Here is a 24,696-nt window from a genome sequence, read left to right as displayed (position 1 = left end):
AGAATGAAAATGTATAGAAAAAAACAATAAAGGTGATTATTTAAATCATATTTTGTTCAAAAACCATCGAATGTCACAGTATGGGAATGTATAAGTGACAAGACAATGCAAAGCCACATTCTGCATATGTTACTGTAGAGAAAGAGTGCAGGTGCTAGACAACTGGCCTGTCTGCAGTCCAGACCCGTTTTCCATTAAAGAGTGTGGAGTGTTATGAAGCACATCCTTTCTGTGTGGAGTTTGCATGTTCTCCCTGTGTCTGTGTGGGTTTCCTCCAGGTGCTCAGGTTTCCTTCCACAAGTCCAAAAACATGCAGTCAGACCAATTATAGCTACTAAAATTGCCTAAAGTGTAAATGTGTCTGTCTTGTGATGAACTGGCAACCTGTCTGGGGTGTATCCTGTCTCTCACCCAATGAATCAGACCCACCGCAACCCTGTGCAGTATAAAGCAGTGGTAAAACAGACAGTAAATGAATGTTTTATTAACATTTTCCCGACTGTATTAACTTTATTTAGGGAATGAGTGTGTGACTGTACCACAGATCATGAGCAACATTTCAAACCAAAAACCACTTAATATGTCAAAATAACAACACTGTAAGCTAATTGTACATAAAATCTAAACATAAAGCTGCTAAATATTACAGATTTCTCTCACTTCAGGTTTCAATAATCCAGCAAGGCAGTTTCAGCATGAAAGCATGAGGTCAGAGAAGCTCTGATGATGTCATACATCACCTCAAACCTCAGTGTCCTGTTTGCAGGGTTTCTCCTCTACACCGTTCACCATGTGGAACATCCTCTGGCTCTTTAAAATGACCCGATTGCACAGTGTTAGCCGAGGTTTGTCAGGGTTGCGCTGCTGCAGGTCGGAGGATGGTACGATTCGGTCTCGACCCTGCAGGAGGTACAGGAGTGACATTAAGCAGGATTATTAGAGCTAACGAAAATAAGATCTCAATCTAGAAAATAACTATAAAAATTATATCATATAAATTATCACAAAAACGAAGCATATTGCTTTTAAAAATACGTTATATGACCAAAAGTATTTGGACACCTGACCATGAGCTTGTGGGACATTCTATTTAAAAAACAAATGGTATTAAAACAGAGTGACCTCTGTGTGATATTTTCACCTATAACAACAGCAACTCGTCTGACAAGGCTTGAAAGTATGTCTGTGGGAATTTGTGCCCATTCAGTCAAAAGAGCATTTGTATGGCTAGGCACTTATTTTGTTCCAAAAAGCCTCCATTGATGTTTCAGTTAATTCCAAAGCTGTTCAGTGGGGCTGAGGTTTGTTCTTTATAGAGCTTGATTTGTGCACAGGAGCACAGTCATGCTGGAACAAGAACAGGCCTTTCCTAAACTGTTGATGCAAACTTTATAATTGATTTATTACACCTGTTAGCAATTGTTAGCTAAAACACAAGAATTCAATAATTAGAAATGGTGTTCAAATATTTATGTCCATATCCGATCAACCATAACATTAAAACCACCTCCTTGTTTCTACACTCACTGTCCATGTTATCAGCTCCACTTACCATATAGAAGCACTTTGTAGTTCTACAATTACTGACTGTAGTCCATCTGTTTCTCTTGCACGTTTGTTAGCCCCCTTTCATGCTGTTTTTCAATGGTCAGGACCCCCACAGAGCAGATATTATTTGGGTGGTGGATGATTCTCAGCACTGCAGTGACACTGACATGGTGGTGGTGTGTTAGTGTGTGTTTTGCTGGTATAAGTGGATAAGACACAGCAATGCTGATGGAGTTTTTAAACACCTCATTGTCACTGCTGGACTGAGAATAGTCCACCAACCAAAAATATCCAGCCAACAGCGCCCAGTGGGCAGCATCCTGTGACCACTGATAAAGGTCTAGAAGATCATCAACTCAAACAGCAGCAATAAATGAGTGATCATCTCTGACTTTACATCTACAAGGTGGACCAACTAGGTAGGAGTGTCTAATAGAGTGGACAGTGAATGGACACAGTATTTAAAAACTCCAGCAGCACTGCTGTGTCTGATCCACTCATACCAGCACAATCAGTCAGTGTCACTGCAGTGCTGAGAATGATCCACCACCTAAATAATACCTGCTCTGTGGTGGTCCTGAGGGGGTCCTGACCATTGAAGGACAGAGTAAAAGCAGGTTAAAAAAAGTATGCATAGAAACAGATGGACTACAGTCAGTAATTGTAGAACTACAAAGCGCTTCTATATGGTAAGTGGAGCTGATAAAATGGACAGTGAGTGTAGAAACAAGGAGGTGGTTTTAATGTTAAGGCTGATCGGTGTATAAGTGCAGTGTTTGATTTAAAATGAATCTGAGTCTAATTTGAACACTAACAGTGCACTATAAAGCAACTAAACACTGTTATCTCTGAAATCCTCTCACATTCATCTGTCTGGTATGTCTGTGCACCGCTGTGTTGAAACGTTTCATGTGTTGTGTATATTTTATTTACGCGTTTCAGAGAGACCAGGACGAAGATGGGGATACAGATCATGGGGGCGAGGGTGAGCAGAGCAGCTACAGCTGAACCCCAGCTGGGTACGAAATCTGAAGAGCCGATCGGATCACTGCTGATCAGATCGTACAGCAGGGTGGCCTGGGGTGGAAACAAAAAGGTAACAAGTCAAACAAGGTGAACAGCCAGTCAGAGCAACATTTAGTGATTTTTTTTTTTATATATAAAGTAATGTATAAAATCTCTCTCATTAATGAAACTAAATTTATATAATATCATTTTAATTAACAATTGTGTTTGTATATAAATCAGTGCAGTGCATCATAAATGTTAATACCCATGGTTTTGAAATGGGATGTTGGAATGGTACAGTCTGGTCTCCAGTTATTATTGGCTATATAGTATTTATTGTGTTCCACGCAATGCGACAAAGATAATTGAATATAATTTAATAATTTATGGTTAAATGTTGTAATTAGCCTAAAATAGCTTAAATAAAAGTGTAAATAAAAGTTTAAATAAAAGACTTACTCCACAGATGGATGGGGTAATGAAGAGCCAGCAGTACTTCAGTACAGGCATGAGTCGATACCCAATCATATCCTGAATGTTATCATAAAAACGGTCGGCACCTGCAACATCATGCTGTTTATTAGAACGATGTCCATGCAAATGAATTCACTAAGTGAAACTGAATGGCAGGTATAAATCTAATAATCTGATGCACAGTTTGCAGCATTCTATTCAGATAGATGGATGGATGGATCCGAGGGAAATTCTTGGCCTCCAGTTGTTTAATAAGCAAAAGAAGAGAAACTAATACAAATAAAGTAAGCAAAGGTGTAGCGAATGTACAATGTGCATATATACGGTATGCAAACAAGTTTGTGGAAATTGTGCATCTGGTACATTAATAATAATAGAAGCAGTGGTGTATGTATTCTTATAAACAATCAATATATATATATACAGTGGTACCTCTAGATACGAGCTGCTCCACATACGAGCTTTTCGAGATCCGAGCCGAGGCTCGGACAAAATTTCTGCTCTAGATACGAGCCCAGATCCAAGATATGAGCCGGGCTGGAGCTTCGGGGACGCAACCGCTAGTTTGCGCGTCGGCGCAAGGGAGCCGTTTCAAAGGAATTTCCCAACTACTACTAGTACAGTACTCGCTCCCACAATCCTCGGTCCCACAATCCTCTAGCATCCCCTCATCCCATTCTTCTCATGGGTCCCAAGAAAGTAAGTGCAAGTGACAATGGTGAGAAGAAGAAGAGGATGATGTCGATTGAGTTAAAGCAAGAGATAATAGAAAAGCATGAGCAAGGCGTGCTTTTTATAATAATACTGATTATTACGTATTTTATCATTTTTTTTTACTGTTTTTTATACATTTTTCTTTTATTTATTTATTTTGTTATGTTTTATATGTTTATACATGTGTTTTTCTTAATTAGAAACGTGTATTTTTTCATAATTTACGATATTTTGAGGACTTGTCAGAGGGCTGGAACGGATTAATTCTATTTCCTTTATTTTAAATGGGGAAAATTAGCTCGAGATACGAGCTGTTCTACTTACGAGCTCGGCTCTGGAACGAATTAAACTCGTATCTAGAGGTACCACTATATATATATATATATATATATATATATAAGTTTAAATATAGAAATACACTATATATTTATAGACAATATGAACAACAATTTAATACATTGTCTAATATATATATATATATATATACAGTATATATATATATATATATATATATATATATATATATATATATATATATATATATATATATAATATCAGATATAGGTATGAATGAGTATAATAGTGGTAATATACAGATAGTAATAATAATAATATAGATTACAACAGATAACAGATAGATTATAATCTTGCTAATTCCGCTCATTGTTTTTGTATTATGTTTTCCTTAGGTTAAAAGGTTAGCAGTCTGTGATCTGTTAAATATGTTACATGTCATACGTGTGTACTCTCACCAAGACAAATTTCTTGTATGTGTACCGTACTTGGCAAAATAAAGTGATTCTCATCCTGATTCTAATTCTGATTTTTTATTTATATATGAGTGACACCCCTCCCTAAAATTCTTATGAGTAAAATCTATTACAAGTACATTTCTTTTTTTAAGCGTTTGTACAGAAGCTTACCATACACCCAGGCAATGACGATGGTCTCAAAACAGGCAATGAGGAGCAGGTTGGTTCCACTGGGACCGTATGTGTCTATCAGTTTAAAGACGTGCAGTCCTCCCTAAATTATTCACACAAACACACAGTAAAAACTCAAACACTTAAACTCAGCCAAGACTACACTACACAGCAACACATACACTAGGTGTCCAAATGGTATTTGGACACCTGATTTTGAGCTTGTTGGACATCCTGTTTTAAAAATAAATGGTATTTAAATAGAGTGACTTCTTTTTATTTTTTTTTAGCAAGAACAACAGCCACTGGTTTCTCACAAGGTATGTCTTTGAGGTACGTCTGTGGGAATTTGTACATTTGTATGGCTGGGCACTGGTGTTGGTCAAGAAAGCCTCAGTTGCCTCAGTCAGTTTTCACTGCATCATGTTTTTGGTGTTTACTACCACCACCAGTGAGATCCGGGTTCAAATCTTAGCTGTGCACAGACATGATGAGAGAGCATGTGCAAGCATGTCTGAGAGAGAGGCTGATAGCTAAAGGCCTGCGATGGATTGGCACCCTGTCGAAATTGTTCCTGCCCTGCAGCCCGTGTTGAATTGAACCACAACCCTGACCCTGAAATTAAAACAGGTGAGCAATATAAAAAGTGGCTATTGCTTATTAAGTATAAAAATATTGCCTATAAATATACAATATTGTCTATTAAATATATAAAATATTGTATATTAAATATATAAAGTATTGTCCATTAAATATACAATATAGCCTATTAAATATATAAAATATTGTCTAATAAATATATAAAATATTGGCTATTAAGTATAAAAATATTGCCTATAAATATACAATATTGTCTATTAAATATATGAAATAATATATAAAATATTGTCCATTAAATATACAATATAGCCTATTAAATATATAAAATATTGTCTATTAAACTAAATATTGTCTATTAAATATATACAATATTGTCTATTAAACCTAAAATATTGTCTAATAAATATACAATATAGCCTATTAAAAATATGAAATATTGTCTATTAAATATATAAAATATTGTCTATTAAATATAAAATATTGGCTATTAAATATATAAAATATTGGCTATTAAACATAAAAGATATTGTCTAATACATCTCTAAAATATTGTCTAATAAATATCTAAAATATTGGCTATTAAATATATAAAATATTGTCTAATAAATATAGAAATTACTGGCTATTAAAAATATTGTCTATTAAATATATAAAATATTGTTTATTAAATATATAAAATATTGTTTATTAAATATATAAAATATTGTTTATTTAACATATAAAATATTGTCTATTAAATATATAAAATATTGTTTATTAAATATATAAAATATTGTTTATTAAATATATGAAATATTATATATTTAATATATAAAATATTGTCTATTAAATATAAAATATTGTTTATTTATTATATAAAATATTGTCTATTAAATATATAAAATATTGTCTGTTAAATCTAAAATATTGTCTGTAAAATCTAAAATATTGTTTATTAAATATATAAAATATTGACTTAAATATTTAGTAGACAATATTTCATATTTTTAAATATCAGCTATTAACTCTTATTTAAGCTTTTAAATGCCTGTTGGTGTGAGTGAAGGAGCAAATTGGTAATTGTAGACCCACAGCTGCCTTCAATTTGGGCAAAGATGGCTTAGCTTGTAGGGTTCTGGACTATTGATTGGAAGGTCTCTGTTTCAAGTCTCACCACTGCCCGAGGGCCCCTGAGCAAGGCCCTTAACCCCCAATAGCTTGCATTGTATTCAGTCACAATTGTGAGTCTGCTAAATCTTGTCGATTAAAATGTAATAAGGATAAAGCAGATACAATTCTCATTAATGAGCAAACATTTTTGGGATCATGTAGGTTTCTCTATCTTATTACCCTGGTGACGAGAGGAAGACCCAGCAGAAAGCAAACAACAGCGATGAGCAGCACCAGGATTTCCCTGCGCTTTGGTTTTCTTAGAAATTCAGGAAACAGGTCAGTGAGCGCCGTGGCCAGACTTTCCACACACACAAACTGAAACACACACACAGGATTCTGTCAGCTTCTGTTTAGCCAAAAAATAAAAAAATATGTAAAAACTAAATATACATACAAATTAAAATATTAATGTATTTTCCAATGTAAAATTAAGTCCAACACGGAGCAATAACTGGGCTGTTCCTTATGTTTATACTGTAGGAATAAGTGGCATAATTTCACAAAGCACGTCAGCCAGGTTAAGCCATCCTCACAGTAAAACATGGTGTTGGTAGTTTCACGTTATAGAGATGTTTGTCTGCAGCAGGGACTGGCAATCTGGTCAGACTGCAGAGTGCAGAGAATTCCACTATTCATATTGTAAAACATGGGCTGTGTCCCAAACTACTATATATTTTTGTGGTTAGCATTAATCATGTGTGCTCGAGTCCTGCAGCGGTCTATTACTCTAGCCCACAACCGCTGAGATCCAGGTTCGAATCTTAGTGGTGCTATCGACCGTCTGGGCAACCTTGGCAAGTTAAAATTGGAGTTTGTGCCTTTAAGTGGCTCAGTCACAGTGGGTATGGTGGGTACCACAGAGCAGCACCAGCCCTAAAGACCTTGGTTTGAATAGGAAGTCATCAATTGGTATTTGTTCTACTATTTAAAACATGGGCTGTGTCAAAACAAACTACTATATAGTATACTATATTTGTTTAGCATTAATCGTGGGTGCTCGGATCCTGCAGTGGTCTATTATTGTGGCTCAGTCACAGCTAGTAACGTGGGTACAGTGGGTACCATAGAGCAGCCCTAAAGAGCTGGGTTTAGAGTCAATGTATGTAAGGAGTATTATTGCACATTAGTTTTGGGTTTGTGTGGGTTTCATTTGGGTTTACCACCCAAAAGCATGCCAGAGGTGGATTATCGACTCTAAACTGGTTTGACTGAGTGAGCAAATATATGTAAAAGCACAAGCTGTCCTGTGGTGGATTGGTGGCCTTAACACCAGTGGTGCCAGTCCCAGTGTGACCCCATTAGGCTTAAGTGTCCTGTTTTCTGTGGTTCTTATTGTTTTACTTTGTCTTTTTGTTTTAAATAAAAAAAATCCAAATTCCCAGTCAAATTACTTTAAATTTACTACAAAAACTTTTGTTTGATTGAAATGTCTGGAAAAATGGTGTATTAGTATAAGTATATGTATATAAGTATATGGTGTATAAGTACCTGACTGTCCAGTCCCAAAAAGAGAACCATAAGGAAGAAGAGAAAAGACCAAAAATGAGGACCCGGCAGCAGAGACAGGGCTTTGGGATAAGCTATAAAGGCCAGACCCGGACCTGCAAGACAAAAATTTTCAAAACAAAAATGTCCCATAATTTTTTGAGGCATATTATGATAATTACTTTCTGACTATGTACTTTCCACTGCTGCGCTCCATGAAACAGACAAAATGAGACTGAGCAGATTTCAATTTAGTTTCAGCAGTGCACTGAAGTAGGTGAAGGATTAAATTAGTTTTATCCCATTACATGGAGCAGGAAGCAGGAGGAACCTGGCTGATGGGTTAGATTGAGGCGCCCTCTGCAGGAGAACTAACTGTATTATTGTTACTATATTGCACTTTTAGCTGGAGGGTTTTTTTAAGTACATGGCAGGACTACATCAAGTACTGGGCTTGACTACACCCTGGACTGGATGCTAACTCATTTAAATTACAATCACTCTGGGTAAAGACATTACCAAGAACAAACTCACATATAATAGAATGCCTTTATTTGTCATATATACATATACAGGTGTATAGCACAACGAAATTCTTTTCTTCTCATATCCCAGCTTGTTTGGAAGCTGGGGTCAGAGCGCAGGGTCAGCCATTGTACGGCGCCCATGAATCTCAGAGGGTTAAGGGCCTTGCTCAAGGACCCAACAGTGGCTGCATGGCAGAGCTGGGATTCAAACTCTCACCCTTTTAGTTGATAGCCCAAAGCCCTACCTACTAGGCTACCACTGTCCCATACATGGGTACATACATGGGTTTGGGAACAACATGCCAGGCTCAAACCAAGATCATCAGGATCATGTTGCTTTGCACAACCCACCCTACCACCTGCACGGGCACTCACAGATTTAATTAGGAAGTCGTTGATTGGTGTTTGTTTCACTATTTATCTTGGAAAACGTGTCCCAAACTACTATATAGTTTTATTTGTTTAGAATTAATCATGAGTGCTCAGGTCCTGCCGCAGTCTATTATGGGTTCAAATCTCAGTGGTGCTATTGGCTGTCCGGGTGTCTCCACAGACTTGCTTGGCTATTTCTGAGGGAGATCCAGATATAAAAATGTATTAGTATTTATTTTTTATTACTGTTTATATCAGGCAGTGGCAGCTTAACAGACACGGCACTGGAATATAATCAGAAGGTTGCCGGTTCAAGTTCCACCACCTCTTTTAGCAAGGTCCTTAACATTCAGCTGCTTGAGTTGTACTCAGTCATAGTTGTATGTTGCTGCTAAATGCCGGAAATGTAAATATTATTCCTTTTTTTTTTTTTTTTATTAAAGTATATTCATGGATTAAATGTAATTTTTTATAGATTTGGACACTGTCCTTCTGAAAAATTCAACTATAACCATAAAAAAACAGAATTTTACCAGAATTTTATACAAAATCTTCTGACTATTTATGAAGATCATTAAATTTACATTTACATTTTCAGCAGATGCTTTTATCCAAAGCGACTTACAGTACTGTGACAGTATATTATCTAAGCAATTGAGGGTTAAGGGCCTTGCTCAAGGGCCCAACAGTTGCAACTTGGCAGAGGTGGGGCTTGAACTGGCAACCTTCTAATTACTAGTCCAGTACCTTAATCACTAAGCTACAGCTGCCCCTGTATGATGTAATGTATTAAAAAACGCTCAAAGAGCAATTAAAAGTGTATAAAAATCCTTCTTTCTACAGTATCACATTTTGTCCCAATTTTTGTGTCACTTGGCTAGAGATCCTGGTTCTAGTGAGTATTAAGGTACCAGTGGTATCTACTAACTTCTATACAAGTACATTTGTGGTTAGATTAAAAATGACTGTTATAAAGCTTAATTTTTAAAAATCACCACACTTTGCCGGCCATGCCTTCCTGTCCAGCATCAGTATCTAACTCTTGACTCGATGGACACAAGTTACTACAAACACATTTCAAAATCCTATGCAAAGCCTTCCCAGTAAAATACAAGTTGTCATAACCACAAAAGGAACTGGCTGACTTACTACTCCAACACCACTACATACTTTGGACCATATCATGCATATATAACTTTTAACTGAAGCTTTAAATCACTTGAACTGCATTTTATTCACCCTTGCTTGCAATAGTAAGTCAGTATCAACACTATTTTGGTTTCTAACAGAGATAAAGTGGGTACCTGATCGCACGATTTCCTCCATGGGCAGGGCCAGCTCATGAGACATGTATCCCAGTATAGAGAACACAGCAAAACCAGCAAAGATACTGGTACCACTGTTCAGAGCACAGAGAGCAATGCAGTCCCTGTCGAGTACAGAAGATGCAAAAAAATTACAATTAAAGCAGGGAGACGAGGTGAATTAACATTACATTTCTAAATAAACAATCTAGTTCAAATTTTAAAATAAATATACCCCAAATATACACCAATCAGGCAACATGATGACCACCTCTTTGTTTCGACACTTACTGTCCATTTTATCAGCTCTGCTTACCATATAGAAGCACTTTGTAGTTCTACAATTACTGACTGTAGTCCATCTGTCTCTCTACATACCCTTTAAGCCTGCTTTCACCCTGTTCTTCAATGGTCAGGACCCCCACAGGACCCCCACAGGACCACTACAGAGCAGGTATTATTTAGGTGCTGGATCATTCTCAGCACTGCAGTGACACTGACATGGTGGTGGTGTGTTAGTGTGTGTTGTGCTGGTATGAGTGGATCAGACACAGCAGCGCTGACAGAGTTTTTAAACACTTCACTGTCCCTGCTGGACTGAAAATAGTCCACCAACCAAAAATATCCAGCCAACAGCGCCCTGTGGGCAGCGTCTTGTGACCACTGATGACCAACTTAAACAGCAGCAATAGATGAGCGATCGTTTCTGACTTTACATCTACAAGGTGGACCAACTAGGTAGGAGTGTCTAATTGAGTGGACAGTGAGTGGACACGGTATTTAAAAATTCCAGCAGCACTGCTGTGTCTGATCCACTCATACCAGCACAACACACACTAACACACCACCACCATGTCAGTGTCCCTGCAGTGCTGAGAATGGTGGTCCTGACCATTAAAGAACAGGGTGAAAGCAGGCTAAAAAAGCATGCGGAAAAACAGATGAACTACAAAGTGCTTCTATATGGTAAGTGGAGCTGATAAAATGGACAGTGTGTGTAGAAACAAGGAGGTGGTTTTAATGTTATGGGTGATCGGTGTAGTACAGTACCTAAGATCAAAGAGAGCAGAGAGAATCTTTCATCTGCTTAAGCTCATGCACCATTATTAGTCATTAATCTAATGGTTCAAATCCCAATAATTAAAAACCGTCCCTCCTTAAATTACTCCCACCAATGCTTTAATTAAAAATGTGTTCACATTTACATATAAACACTATCTCACACTGGGTGCTTCTCACGGCTACAGCAGCTTGTTTGTGTAGAATCGAACCCCCATTTGAGTTCATCTGTAGTGACTGGTGTAGCAATTCGATTTGTAGTTTGTTAAAAACTAAGCTCAGACCTGATTTATCAAAAATTTAATTTTCATTCATTCATTCATTCATTGTATGTTTGACCACTGCTTTCTCCTGGTCAGGGTCACATTGGGTCTGATTCATTTTGCCAGTCCATCACTAAGCACACACACACACTGAATGTCTTTGGGCTTGTGGGAGGAAACCAGAACACCCAAAGGAAATCCAAATAGACATGGGGAGAACATGCAAACTCCACATAGAAAAGGTCCTGGGCGCCCAGCAGAGGAACTGAACCCAGGCTTTTCTTGAGGTGACAGTGTGTTAAGTGCCGCCTGTTTATGTTTCAATGAACTTCTGATGAACTGGTTATATCAGAAAGAAACTAAATATTAATGATGAATAAATTAACATAAATAAGTGAGTTTGACTGAGCACTATAAAGATTTTGAATTGTTTAAAACCTGACTAACTATTTATATGAATCCCAAATTCTGTTTTGCAGTTGTTGTTTTTAATTATTGTTTATTCATTCATTCATTTTCTTATCCGCTTATCCAGTTAGTGTGGTGGGGGGGAGCAAAGCACACAGTAACATCCTGGACGGGACACCAGTCCATTGCAGGGCAGACACACCCACACACACCCATTCACTTATAGGGCAATTTAGTGTCTCCAATTAATCTGACTGCATGTTTTTGGACTGTGGGAGGAAACCGGACCTCCCGGAGGAAACCCACACGGACATGGGGATAACATGCAAACTCCACACAGAAAGGACCCGGCCCGCCTCGCCTGGGGATCAAACCCAGGACCTTCTTGCTGTGAGGTGACAGTGCTACCCACCGAGCCTGATGGCATGATGTCAACAAATACTGGTACATTAAAAATATAGTAATATTTATAAACTGATATTTATTATGATTTTTTACCATAATAACTGTTATACTGTACCATGATATTACAATATTATAATATTTAAAATAGGTGAATTGTTTAAAAAATAATAATAACAAATATTCATACAATCATTGTCTGTTTACCACAGCTTAATCCTGGCCAGGGTTGCAGTTCACAGGGCAAAAGTTAGGAAACACCCCAGACAGGTCACCACAGTGCAGACATACGTACATACACACACCAATCTCACATTAATTGAACACAGGACCAACTTGATGTGAGGCAACAGTGCTACCGAGTCACCGTGTCGCCCAATAATGATAATAGAAATTAAAATAATAATAAAAAGTAAACATTCAGAAATGAAAATGTGATGGAATAAACCCATCATTAGATACAAAAAATAAATAAATAAGTGCTCGGGTGGTGCAGTGGTGGCCCACTACCACTGAGATCCATGTTTTGAATCCCTAACAGTGCTATCGGCCTGTCAGGCATTTAGATACCAACACAATTGGCTGTGTCTGGGAGGAGAGGGGAAAGGGGGGATGTTTGAGGCCCCACTATGGACTGGCGTCCTGTCTGCTTTGTGTTACTTCATTGCGTCCATTAGCTATGAGCTCATACCACTGGTTGATCACTGGTTGATTACATTTCAGCTAAGTGGAAAATCATGATTCATTTAAAGTATGATGCTGGGTGCACTGACTTGTAGCAGTCGTTGTTGTATTTGTTGTAGCTTCCCAGCGCGGTGAGGACACCCTGACACACAGCGTAGGAAAAAAAGACCTGGGTCCCTGCATCCCGCCAAACCTACAGAGACAGAAACAGAAGAGTGAAGCTAAACAGATTCCACATGTGGACAGATATTATGCAATCATTAAACACTGTTGTTCTGAACGTGAGTGTGTGGAAAGATCAGTTTAGCTGAACATCTGCTTGTCGTTAGAAGCACTGCCGTGCTGGCGGCTTCACATCCTCCCCTTACAACAGCGTGTACAAAACCACTTCCTCTGTGTATGTGTATTTATGTGAGTGAGTGAGGTGGACTGAGATGGACCGGGTCCTGTCCAGTGTACCACACCATGCAGCCAGCACAACTTGATGGCAACAGACCCACAGCGACCTAAACCAGGATATATATATATATACACCGTACACCGATTAGGCATAACATTATGACCAGCGGTCCTGGTCCAGGTCCTTTCTGTGGGAAGTTTGTATGTTCTCCCCATGTCTGCATGGGTTTCCTCCGGGAGCTCCGGTTTCCTCCCACAGTACAAAGACACACAAGTGTCATGACTGTGTTTGATATTAAACTAGAACTGATGAATCTTGTGTAACCAGTCCTGTCATAAATGTAACCAAAGTGTGTAAATAAATATATATGTATATTTACACATACAGTGTATCACGAAAGTGAGTACACCCCTCACATTTCTGCAAATATTTCATTATATCTTTTCATGGGACAACACTATAGACATGAAACTTGGATATAACTAAGAGTAGTCAGTGTACAACTTGTATAGCAGTGTAGATTTACTGTCTTCTGAAAATAACTCAACACACAGCCATTAATGTCTAAATAGCTGGCAACATAAGTGAGTACACCCCACAGTGAACATGTCCAAATTGTGCCTAAAGTGTCAATATTTTGTGTGACCACCATTATTATCACTGCCTTAACCCTCCTGGGCATGGAATTCACCAGAGCTGCACAGGTTGCTACTGGAATCCTCTTCCACTCCTCCGTGATGACATCACGGAGCTGGTGGATGTTAGACACCTTAAACTCCTCCACCTTCCACTTGAGGATGCGCCACAGGTGCTCAATTGGGTTTAGTCCATCACCTTTACCTTCAGCTTCCTCAGCAAGGCAGTTGTCATCTTGGAGGTTGTGTTTGGGGTCGTTATCCTGTTGGAAAACTGCCATGAGGCCCAGTTTTCGAAGGGAGGGGATCATGCTCTGTTTCAGAATGTCACAGTACATGTTGGAATTCATGTTTCCCTCAATGAACCGCAGCTCCCCAGTGCCAGCAACACTCATGCAGCCCAAGACCATGATGCTACCACCACCATGCTTGACTGTAGGCAAGATACAGTTGTCTTGGTACTTCTCACCAGGGCGCCGCCACACATGCTGGACACCATCTGAGCCAAACAAGTTTATCTTGGTCTCGTCAGACCACAGGGCATTCCAGTAATCCATGTTCTTGGACTGCTTGTCTTCAGCAAACTGTTTGCTGGCTTTCTTGTGCGTCAGCTTCCTTCTGAAATGACGACCATGCAGACCGAGTTGATGCAGTGTGCGGCGTATGGTCTGAGCACTGACAGGCTGACCTCCCACGTCTTCAACCTCTGCAGCAATGCTGGCAGCACTCATGTGTCTATTTTTTAAAGCCAACCTCTGGATATGACGCCGAACACGTGGACTCAACTTCTTTGGTCGACCCTGGCGAAGCCTGTTCCGAGTGGAACCTGTCCTGGAAAACCGCTGTATGACCTTGGCCACCATGCTGTAGCTCAGTTTCAGGGTGTTAGCAATCTTCTTATAGCCCAGGCCATCTTTGTGGAGAGCAACAATTCTATTTCTCACATCCTCAGAGAGTTCTTTGCCATGAGGTGCCATGTTGAATATCCAGTGGCCAGTATGAGAGAATTGTACCCAAAACACCAAATTTAACAGCCCTGCTCCCCATTTACACCTGGGACCTTGACACATGACACCAGGGAGGGACAACGACACATTTGGGCACAATTTGGACATGTTCACTGTGGGGTGTACTCACTTATGTTGCCAGCTATTTAGACATTAATGGCTGTGTGTTGAGTTATTTTCAGAAGACAGTAAATCTACACTGCTATACAAGCTGTACACTGACTACTCTAAGTTATATCCAAGTTTCATGTCTATAGTGTTGTCCCATGAAAAGATATAATGAAATATTTGCAGAAATGTGAGGGGTGTACTCACTTTCGTGATACACTGTATATATACACCGATAAGCCATAACATTATAACCACCTCAATGTTTCTACACTCACTGTTTATTTTATCAGCTCCATTTACCATATAGAAGCACTTTGTAGTTCTTCAATTACTAACTGTAGTCCATTTACTGTATTTCTCTACATACCTTTTTAGCCTGCTTTCACCCTGTCCTTCAATGGACAGGACCCCCACAGAGTAGGTATTATTTAGGTGGTAGACACACACTAACACACCACCACCATGTCAGTGTCACTGCAGTGCTGGGAATGATCCACCACCTAAATAATACCTGCTCTGTGGTGGTCCTGTAGGGGTCCTGACCATTGAAGAACAGGGTAAAAGCAGGTTAAAAAAGTATGTAGAGAAACAGACGGACTACAGTCAGTAATTGTAGAATGTATATTTATTTACACACTTTGGTTACATTTATGACAGGGCAGGTAGTTACTGGTTACACAAGATTCATCAGTTCTAGTTTAATATTAAACACAGTCAGTACACTTGGGTGTCTTTGTGCTGTGGGAGGAAACTGGAGTTCCCGGAGGAAACCCATGCAGACACAGGGAGAACATACAAACTTCCCACAGAAAGGAGCTGGACCAGGACTGCTCCACCTGGGAATCAAACCCAGGACCTTCTTGTTCTGAGGCAACAGGGCTACCCACCGAACCAAACCAGGATTAAGTAAGAGGTTTGATTAAATGAATGAATATAAAATCACATGTTCAAATTCCAATCATGCCATAGCATTATATATACAATTTACATTTTCACCATTTAGCAGTAGCTTTTAACCAAAGTGACTTACAGTACTGTCACAGTTTATTGGTTAAGGGCCTTGCTCAAGGGCCCAACAGTGGCAACCAGGGGCTTAAACCAGCATCCTTTTGATTTGATTCGAGTCCAATACCTTAACCACTAGGCTACAACTGCACAAGACAGTGTATTAAGTATCAAGTATTAAAACTGGGGGGCTTTTCTGTAAACAGGGGTTTGTTCTTCCTGTATAAGGAAGGTCAAAAGACTTAAAGCATATAAAAGAGGATCAGCACCGCCCCCTTAGCTGTGAGTTCCCTATCATTATGAGTTTTATTAAGTTGAGAAATGGGAGCATGTGGAGTACAAAGGAAATCTCTCAGCACAAAGAACATGTGGTGTATGAGTAACGCAGAGAAAAAGGATGCCTCTCATCAACACAAACTCCAACAAGGGGAATGTTGTGTGGGGTTTGGGTATTCAGCTTCACATAACTCTCTAAGAGACTGTGTGGTTTCTATGTGAATGTGTTTATTAGGATACAGAAATACAGAGGGGTCATATCCATTATTTAGTCAGTTTCTTTTATAATATACACCGATCAGCCATAACATTAAAACCACCTCCTTGTATCTACACTCACAGTCCATTTTATCAGCTCCACTTACCATATAGAAGCACTTTGTAGTTCTACAATTACTGACTGTAGTCCATCTGTTTCTCTGCATGCTTTGTTAGCCCTCTTTTCATGCTGTTCTTTAATGGTCAGGACCCCCACAGGACCACCACAGAGCAGGTATTATTTAGGTGGTGGATCATTCTCAGCACTGCAGTGACACTGACATGGTGGTGGTGTGTTAGTGTGTGTTGTGCTGGTATGAGTGGATCAGACACACCAGTGCTGCTGAAGTTTTTAAACACCTCACTGTCACTGCTGGACTGAGAATAGTCCACCAACCAAATATATCCAGCCAACAGCAACCTGTGGGCAGCGTCCTGTGACCACTGATGAAGGTCTAGAAGATGACCAACTCAAACAGCAGCAATAGATGAGCGATCGTTTCTGACTTTGCATCTACAAAGTGGACCAACTAAGTAGGAGTGTCTGATAGAGTGGACAGTGAGTGGACACGGTATTTAAAAACTCCAGCAGCGCTGCTGTGTCTGATCCACTCATACCAGCACAACACACACTAACACACCACCACCATGTCAGTGTCACTGCAGTGCTGAGAATGATCCACCACCTAAATAATACCTGCTCTGTGGGGGTCCTGTGGGGATCCTGACCATTGAAGAACAGGGTGAAAGCAGGCTAAATTAAACATGTAGAGAAACAGATGGACTACAGTCAGTAATTGTAGAACTACGAAGTGCTTCTATATGGTAAGTGGAGCTAATATAATGGACAGTAAGTGTAGAAACAGGGAGGTGGTTTTAATGTTATGGCTGATCGGTGTATATATATATAAGTTCATTCCACCACTTGGGTGCTAGAACAGAGAAGAGCCTTGATGCTCCGTGTCTTCCTCAGGTTCTGGGTGGAGTATCAAGTCAAACGAGACTAGTGGCTCGAAGGTTGTGTGGTACAGAGCGGGGTTTTATTAGACCTCAAAGGTAGCTTGAGGCTGATCCATTTTTGGCTTTGTAGGCATTTTTGGCTAGTCCAGTATATTTACTGCTGAGCTATTGCTGCCTATTTTATACTAATATGGCTGTTATTATTTTGTCATAACCTTCTTAGAAGACAATCATTTCTGAACTTGTTCTGTTTTTGTAACTGAATAATTGGAACACAAACATTATACAAATGAAAAGTATTGGGACGCCCCTTCTAATTTTGCTTCTAATGTGTTTCAGCCACAGCAATTGCTAACAGGTGTAATAAATTAATTATATAAAGGAAATGATATGCTTTCAACTTTGCATCAGCAGTTTAATGAAAAAGATTGGCATCCTTTTTGGGGTGTGTTACTGTGATGTGTCCAGTAATTCCAGTTAATCTGGACCCACGTTAACACTTACTGGGATAAAGTGATGGTAAAACATGAAAATACAGTCAAATAAAAAAAAAAGCATGGTGTCCTTGTTCATCAGTTGTAAATATAGACTACATTCCTTCACATGAAATGACTAAGAGAAAACAACATGAACAAAATAAGCGTATTACCATGTGCACTGTGTGACCCAGGAGGTGAACGATGGGTGAAGAAAGACAGCAGCACTATTTCAGACTTCTACGTTCACTGAAATGGAATGTGTTCCCCCTTCGGGTCCGGCATTTGATTTAATGTCACTTACTAAGAAGAACTGCTCATATTCAAGCACTAATTTTTCCTGGAACTTGGAGAACAGATGCTTGTGAAATATCACATTAGTTCATTTAGTGTTGATCTACTTTTAGATCTCATAATAGTTCATTTCATGTTCATGATACTTGTTTGATACTTGTTTATTTCTGTGTGTATCTTTATTGAATTCAGATCACACATCAGTTATTTATTACTTTGCTGATTGATTTAGAGTAGCCAATCCACCTTTCGCATGTTTTGGGCAGGTAAAAACTGTTGGAAACGTACCCAGACAGAAATAATAGCCGCTCAGGTGGCGCAGCGATAAAACACACGCTGTTCACCAGAGCTGAGATCTCGAATACATCGTATCGAATCTCGGCTCTGCCTTGCCGGCTGAGGCTGAGCGGCCACACGAACAACGATTGGCCTGTTGTTCAGATAAAGGGTGGGACTAAAGCCGGATGGGGACTCTCTCTCAGACTAGTGCGATTACGACCTCTGCTGGCTGGTTGGTGGCGCCTGCACGGAGATGGGAAAGGAGTGCGGTAGAGGGTGTGGCTCTCCGTACACAGCGCTGTACTGCACTGCACTCATAGTGCACACTGTAGGTAATAAGATGTTCGATTGCTGTGCACGTGTCGGAGGGGGTGTGGAGCAGCCTCGTCCTCCCCAGTCAGGAGCAGGGACCAGCATTAGTGAGAGGATGATTGATGGGCAGAAATTGGATGCGTTAAAGTGGGAGTAAAAGGGGAATAAAAGAAGAAAAAAAAGGAAAGAAAAAAAAAGAAAAAGAAATAACATGCAAATGTGTTTTTTAAAGACAGAGATTAAAAGTAAGGATTGAATTCAGGTTCTGAGGTTTATTTTGCTGTGCTGCACTGACTCTACCAGACCAGTTGTACCGCTTTTCTAGTCCCATCATGCAAAAGATTATTGATACATGGCCAACTGTACTTGGCACCTTAATGTTCTTAATGAAATCAAAATGTATTACTTATGTTAAATAAGAAAAACACCCATCAAAGAGTTCAACAATTAAAAATAGGACAAAAAAGGTACAAGTTCAGACTGAAGACGAATGCAAATTACTCTGTCACTACTAATGGTATAATATGTGGCGTGAGAAGTTCTTTCTCAGTAACCATTACATCCCAGCTTGGGTTGCAGTCGTTTCCATACCTGTCCTAAAATAGTCATTGGCAGGGCAGTAATACCCCACAGACCATGATTCCCTCACTCTGTCATACCTACTCACACCTAGAAACAATCTGAACAGCCGATCAACTAGCCTGGTTTGGAAGGTAGAAGGAAACTACAGCACATCATTAATGTCACTGAGTAACTGGAACTGGTCTTTTAAAATGGACTCACTGTCCATTTTATCAGCTCCACTTATCATATAGAAGCACTTTGTAGTTCTACAATTACTGACTGTAGTACATCTGTTTATCTACATAACTTTTTATTCTGCTTTCACCCTGTTCTTCAATGGTCAGGACCACCACAGCACCACTACAGAGTGTGTTAGTGTGTGTTGTGCTGGTATGAGTGGATCAGACACAGCAGCGCTGCTGGAGTTCTTAAATACCGTGTCCACTCACTGTCCACTCTAATAAACACCCCTACCTAGTTGGTCCACCTTGTAGATGTAAAGTCAGTAACGATCGCTCATCTTTTGCTGCTGTTTGAGTTGGTCATCTTCGAGACTTTCATCAGTGGTCACAGGACGTTGCCCACAGGGTGCTGTTGACTGGATATATTTTTGGTTGGTGGACTATTCTCAGTCCAGCAGCGACAGTAAGGTGTTTAAAAACTACAGCAGCGCTGCTGTGTCTTTTTCACTCATACCAGCACAACACACACTAACACACCACCATCATGTCAGTGTCACTGCAGTGCTGAGAATGACCCACCACCCAAATAATACCTGCTCTGTAGTGGTCCTGTGGGGGTCCTGACCATTGAAGAACAGCATGAAAGGGGGCTAACAAAGCATGCAGAGACACAGGTGGACTACAGTCAGTAATTGTAGAACTATAAAGTGCTTCTATGTGGTAAGTGGAGCTCATAAATTGAACAGTGAGTGTTGAAACAAGGAGGTGGTTTTAACATAATTAAGTAAGATTTGTATTGCCATTGGCTCAAAGGGAGTACAGAAGTTGCCTCAAATCAAACATTTGTACATTAAAGCTCATATAAACACAACCTTAAGCTGTTAGCCAGGAGGTCAAAACTTTAACTGAAATGGATCTTCTAATATAGTGTGGGAACCCAAAACCACATGGAACCAATAAATTAGGCTTAAAATTACACTGCCCCTTCCAATGTCCAGACCTTAACAATATCAACGATATGTGGTCTAAACTAAAAACTCAAGTATGTGCCAGAAAGCCAGATATCAGGTTCATCTCAGTCCTGCCAAACTGAGTGGTCATTATGGTAACACATTGATTACTCAGCTTTTCTGAGCTACAGTATTTAGAGATTTGTTTGTTTCTAAACCAGTGAACTAAAAAGTCCACACCTTCTTTACCATAAACACAAGCTCATAAGCGCACACTTACATCAGGGTTGGCGAGTTTGGAGATATCGGGGTACAGGTAATAGGTGATTCCAGCTCCAGCACCAGGTAAAGTGACTCCGCGGAAAAACAGGATCGTCAGCATGAGGTAGGGGAACGTAGCCGTGAAGTACACCACCTTAAAGAAAACACCACACACACTGAATCACATCTGTTCTATTTATTACATTTATTTAACTCGTTAGAGTGGCGATGGGTGTTTAGATTATGCAGCTGTAACTGACCATGAGTCACTTTTGGGCTCCCAGGTTAGGAAAAAAAAATTGGATCCCAAAATTGGATTTTGTGAAAGACATCAGGGTCTGATGCATGTCTAGTACAATTCAAAGTCTTTACCCAGTCTCTAGGTGGCATGGTGGCACAGCTGGCAGACTGAGTGCTGCACACACCAACATAGAAGTCGGGGACCTGGGTTCATTTTCACCTCCACTTATTGTTTAGTATTTCATTCCTGTATCTGTGTGGGTTTCCTCTAGGTACTTAAGTCTCTTCTTACTTTTCAAAAACCTGCAGAAAGTGGATTGGCTGCTCTAATTCTCTCTAGGTGTGAGCAAGTAAGTGAGAATGTTGATGTGTGTTGGCCTGCAGTGGGTTGGCCTTTGTGTACTGTTTATTCCTGCATTCCAACTAGTGCTTCTAAAATGTGACCCTGACCAGAATGAAGCTGTTAGTGTGAAGGAAAGAATAAATTACTGTGTGTTAAGCTTTCTTGAGTTTCTTCAGTGTGGCGAAGCAATGATTCCAAATAAAGCACTTTTATTTTTGATATTTAATATACTTCTTTTAACTTTGTATTGCATTGTGCCAACTGTAAAGCATGGTGGAGGAGGGATGATGCGATGGAGTTGTTTCTTTTAGGCATTGGCCTAGGCCTCTCAGTTCCAGTGCAGGGAAATCTTAATGCTTCAGCATACCAAGACATTTTGGACAATGGTGCGCAGTGGGTAGCTTTGTCATCTCACAGCAAGAAGGGCCTGGGTTTGATTCCCTGGATTGATGGTCAGGGTCCTTTCTGTGTGGAGTTTGCATGTTCACCTTGTGTGTTTGTGGGTTTCCTCCGGACGCTCCGGTTTCCGGATTGTGTGTGTGTGTCCTGTGATGGACTGGTGACCTTCTGGGGTTGGACCCACTGAAGAAGAACTCCTGTTTCCTATATTTGTCATATATAAATACTATACAGGTGTACAGTACAATTAAATTCATTTTTCGCATATCCCAGCTTGTTTGAAAGCTGGGGTCTTAGTGAAGGATCAGCCAATTTACGGCGCCCCTGGAGCCAACAGGGTTAAACATCTTGCTCAAGGGCCCAACAGTGGTGGCATAGCAGAGCCTGGATTTGAACCACCAATCTTCCAATAGCCTAAAGCTCTAACCACTAGTCTACCACTGCAACCCTGACCAGGATAAAGCAGTGGTAAAACACTGTATATTTATAGGTGGGTGTGGTTTTGTGTTCTGACCTTGCCTGTGGTTTTGACTCCTTTCCAGATGCAGAAGTAGCAGATAATCCAGACCAGAAGGAGACACAGTGTCAGGTCGTAGTGCGGTGGGCCCATGAAATCATCACTGGATATCCTCTGCACGCGATGACTGCAAACACACACACACATACACACACACACACAGAGCGCAACACATCAAAGCAAAGTACAAAACAACTAGTGAAACTTCTGTACCAAAGCATTCAGTGAACTTTAGATTCTGGCTGGACTGCATCGTTCTGTAAACCGGAAAAAGCTCGAGACGTTGGTTTACGTGTTCTTCACATGTAACCATCCCACAAACACAGGCCGTAAACAACAACGAGATAGCGTGATGGACACAGATGTTTCGCTTCCCGAGTTTAGTTTTGGGGGTTCTAGATTAGAGCTGCAGAGAGGGTAAACACGCCGTTCCCATCAGACTGTTCTGCACTGATGCCCTCCTTTTTCCAACCACATGTGCAGCCAGGGATGTAAAATGTAAAACATACTTGTGAAATCTCCTTCCACAAAGAACGGAAATAAGAACAGAGGGTCTGGGAAGGAATCTGGTGGAATGGGGGGCTAAAAAAATTTGGGATTAACTAACTGTATAGAGGTAGGTGCCATATTTAATTCTGTCTACTAAATATAGGGTGTTCACACAATTTTTGCCCGTTGAGAGTACGAATTTAGCATTAATTACTGTTTAAAATACAAACCTAACTCAAATAAACCAGAACGTTATATAATGCGAATTTGTTTACCATTAACACCACTTCTTTGTTCAAAATCAATATATTTTTAAAATGGTCAGAATTAACACAAAATACAATATATACTGATATTTAAACAGGTTTTCCTCTGACTTTCTGTGATGTCAAAGAAATATAAGAACAAAATAATGACCTATCTTTTTTTATTAAGAGCACACACAAATAAAAAACCCAAAAAATGATATAAGATGAACTTACAGCCAGAATTCTTCCTCTGGAGAAACAATTCCATTTGACAGACTGGATGAGTTCAAAATGTTGCTGTGAAAATAAAAAATAAAATAAATAAATAAATACTGCACGGACAGACAGACAGACAGACAGACAGACAGACAGACAGACAGATAGATAGATAGAGACGGACAGACAGACAGATATATAGAAGATGGATGGATGGATGGATGGATGGATGGATGGATGGATGGATGGATGGATGGATGGATAGATAGATAGATAGATAGATAGATAGATAGATAGATAGATAGATAGATAGATAGATAGATAGATAGATAGATAGATAGATAGATAGATAGAAAATGGATGGATGGATGGATGGATGGATGGATGGATAGATGGATAGATAGATAGATAGATAGATAGATAGATGGATAGATAGATAGATAGATAGATAGATAGATAGATAGATAGATAGATAGATAGATAGATAGATAGATAGATAGATAGATAGATAGATAGAAATGGATGGATGGATGGATGGATGGATGGATGGATGGATGGATGGATGGATGGATGGATGGATAGATAGATAGATAGATAGATAGATAGATAGATAGATAGATAGATAGATAGATACTTTTTTTATCTCAAGGGAAATTATTGAAATAAAAAAGTCATAAATCCTATGATTTCTATAGGCTTTAAAGAAAAATTTCAATTCTGAGAATTTTCATGATCAGATGTAGTGTAGATGTTTTACCTGTAGCCGTTGGTTGTATTATGTCCCAGACTCTGGTTGTGTGTGTGACAAGAAGCTGTAGAAAATACAGACAGAAAATATTTAAGTGTTAATCAAAAGTAGCAGCTTTCAATTCAGGTCTAGCTTGACCGTTTAACTAGACCTACAGCGATGGTAAAACTTGCTTGACTGTGAAGAGTGACATGTTTTTCATGGAAGCTTCTAGTTCATGGAAGACCGACAGGGAGTCCACTGTTTAATGTATGTTGTAAGGAGTGGTCAAACTAGCCCTATTTATATGGTTACAGACTAATAATTAGATAATAATTTATCCCAGTCAGGATTGCGGTGGGTCCAGATTCCCCCGGATCACTGGGCGCAATGCAATAACACACCCCAGACAGGACGCTACGGGCAGTTGTAGCCTAGTGGTTAAGGTACTGGACTAGTAATCAAAAGGTTGCTGGTTCAAGCCCTACCTCTGCCAGGTTGCTGCTGTTGGGCCCTTGAGCAAGGCTCTAAACCCTCACTTGCTTAGACTGTATACTGTCACAGTACTGTAAGTCACTTTAGATAAAAGCGTCGGCTAAGTGCTGAAAATGTAAATGTAATGTA

The 24,696-nt window shown here is 39.6% G+C and overlaps 1 protein-coding gene across 1 annotated transcript in view; it reads right to left on the bottom strand.

Moving 5' to 3' along the window:
* Positions 1–578: 578 nt before the first annotated feature.
* Positions 579–24,696, bottom strand: part of LOC134316121 (sodium- and chloride-dependent GABA transporter 2-like) — a 33,270-nt gene continuing 9,152 nt past the window's right edge. Inside the window, exons 5-16 of the mRNA XM_062996479.1 lie at positions 24,105–24,157; positions 23,364–23,461; positions 22,390–22,519; positions 20,913–21,047; positions 13,013–13,116; positions 10,108–10,232; positions 7,908–8,020; positions 6,597–6,734; positions 4,668–4,770; positions 3,016–3,116; positions 2,482–2,625; positions 579–900 (exon numbers count right to left, since the gene is read on the bottom strand). Coding sequence (XP_062852549.1) covers positions 742–900; positions 2,482–2,625; positions 3,016–3,116; positions 4,668–4,770; positions 6,597–6,734; positions 7,908–8,020; positions 10,108–10,232; positions 13,013–13,116; positions 20,913–21,047; positions 22,390–22,519; positions 23,364–23,461; positions 24,105–24,157 — 1,403 coding nt within the window. The 3' untranslated portion in view covers positions 579–741. The remainder of the gene's footprint in view (positions 901–2,481; positions 2,626–3,015; positions 3,117–4,667; positions 4,771–6,596; positions 6,735–7,907; positions 8,021–10,107; positions 10,233–13,012; positions 13,117–20,912; positions 21,048–22,389; positions 22,520–23,363; positions 23,462–24,104; positions 24,158–24,696) is intronic.

This window comes from Trichomycterus rosablanca, chromosome 1 (assembly GCF_030014385.1).
Source record: "Trichomycterus rosablanca isolate fTriRos1 chromosome 1, fTriRos1.hap1, whole genome shotgun sequence".
Lineage (NCBI taxonomy): Eukaryota > Metazoa > Chordata > Actinopteri > Siluriformes > Trichomycteridae > Trichomycterus > Trichomycterus rosablanca.
Note: the sequence above shows the minus strand (reverse complement) of the source record. Positions and strands in the feature narration are given on the sequence as shown.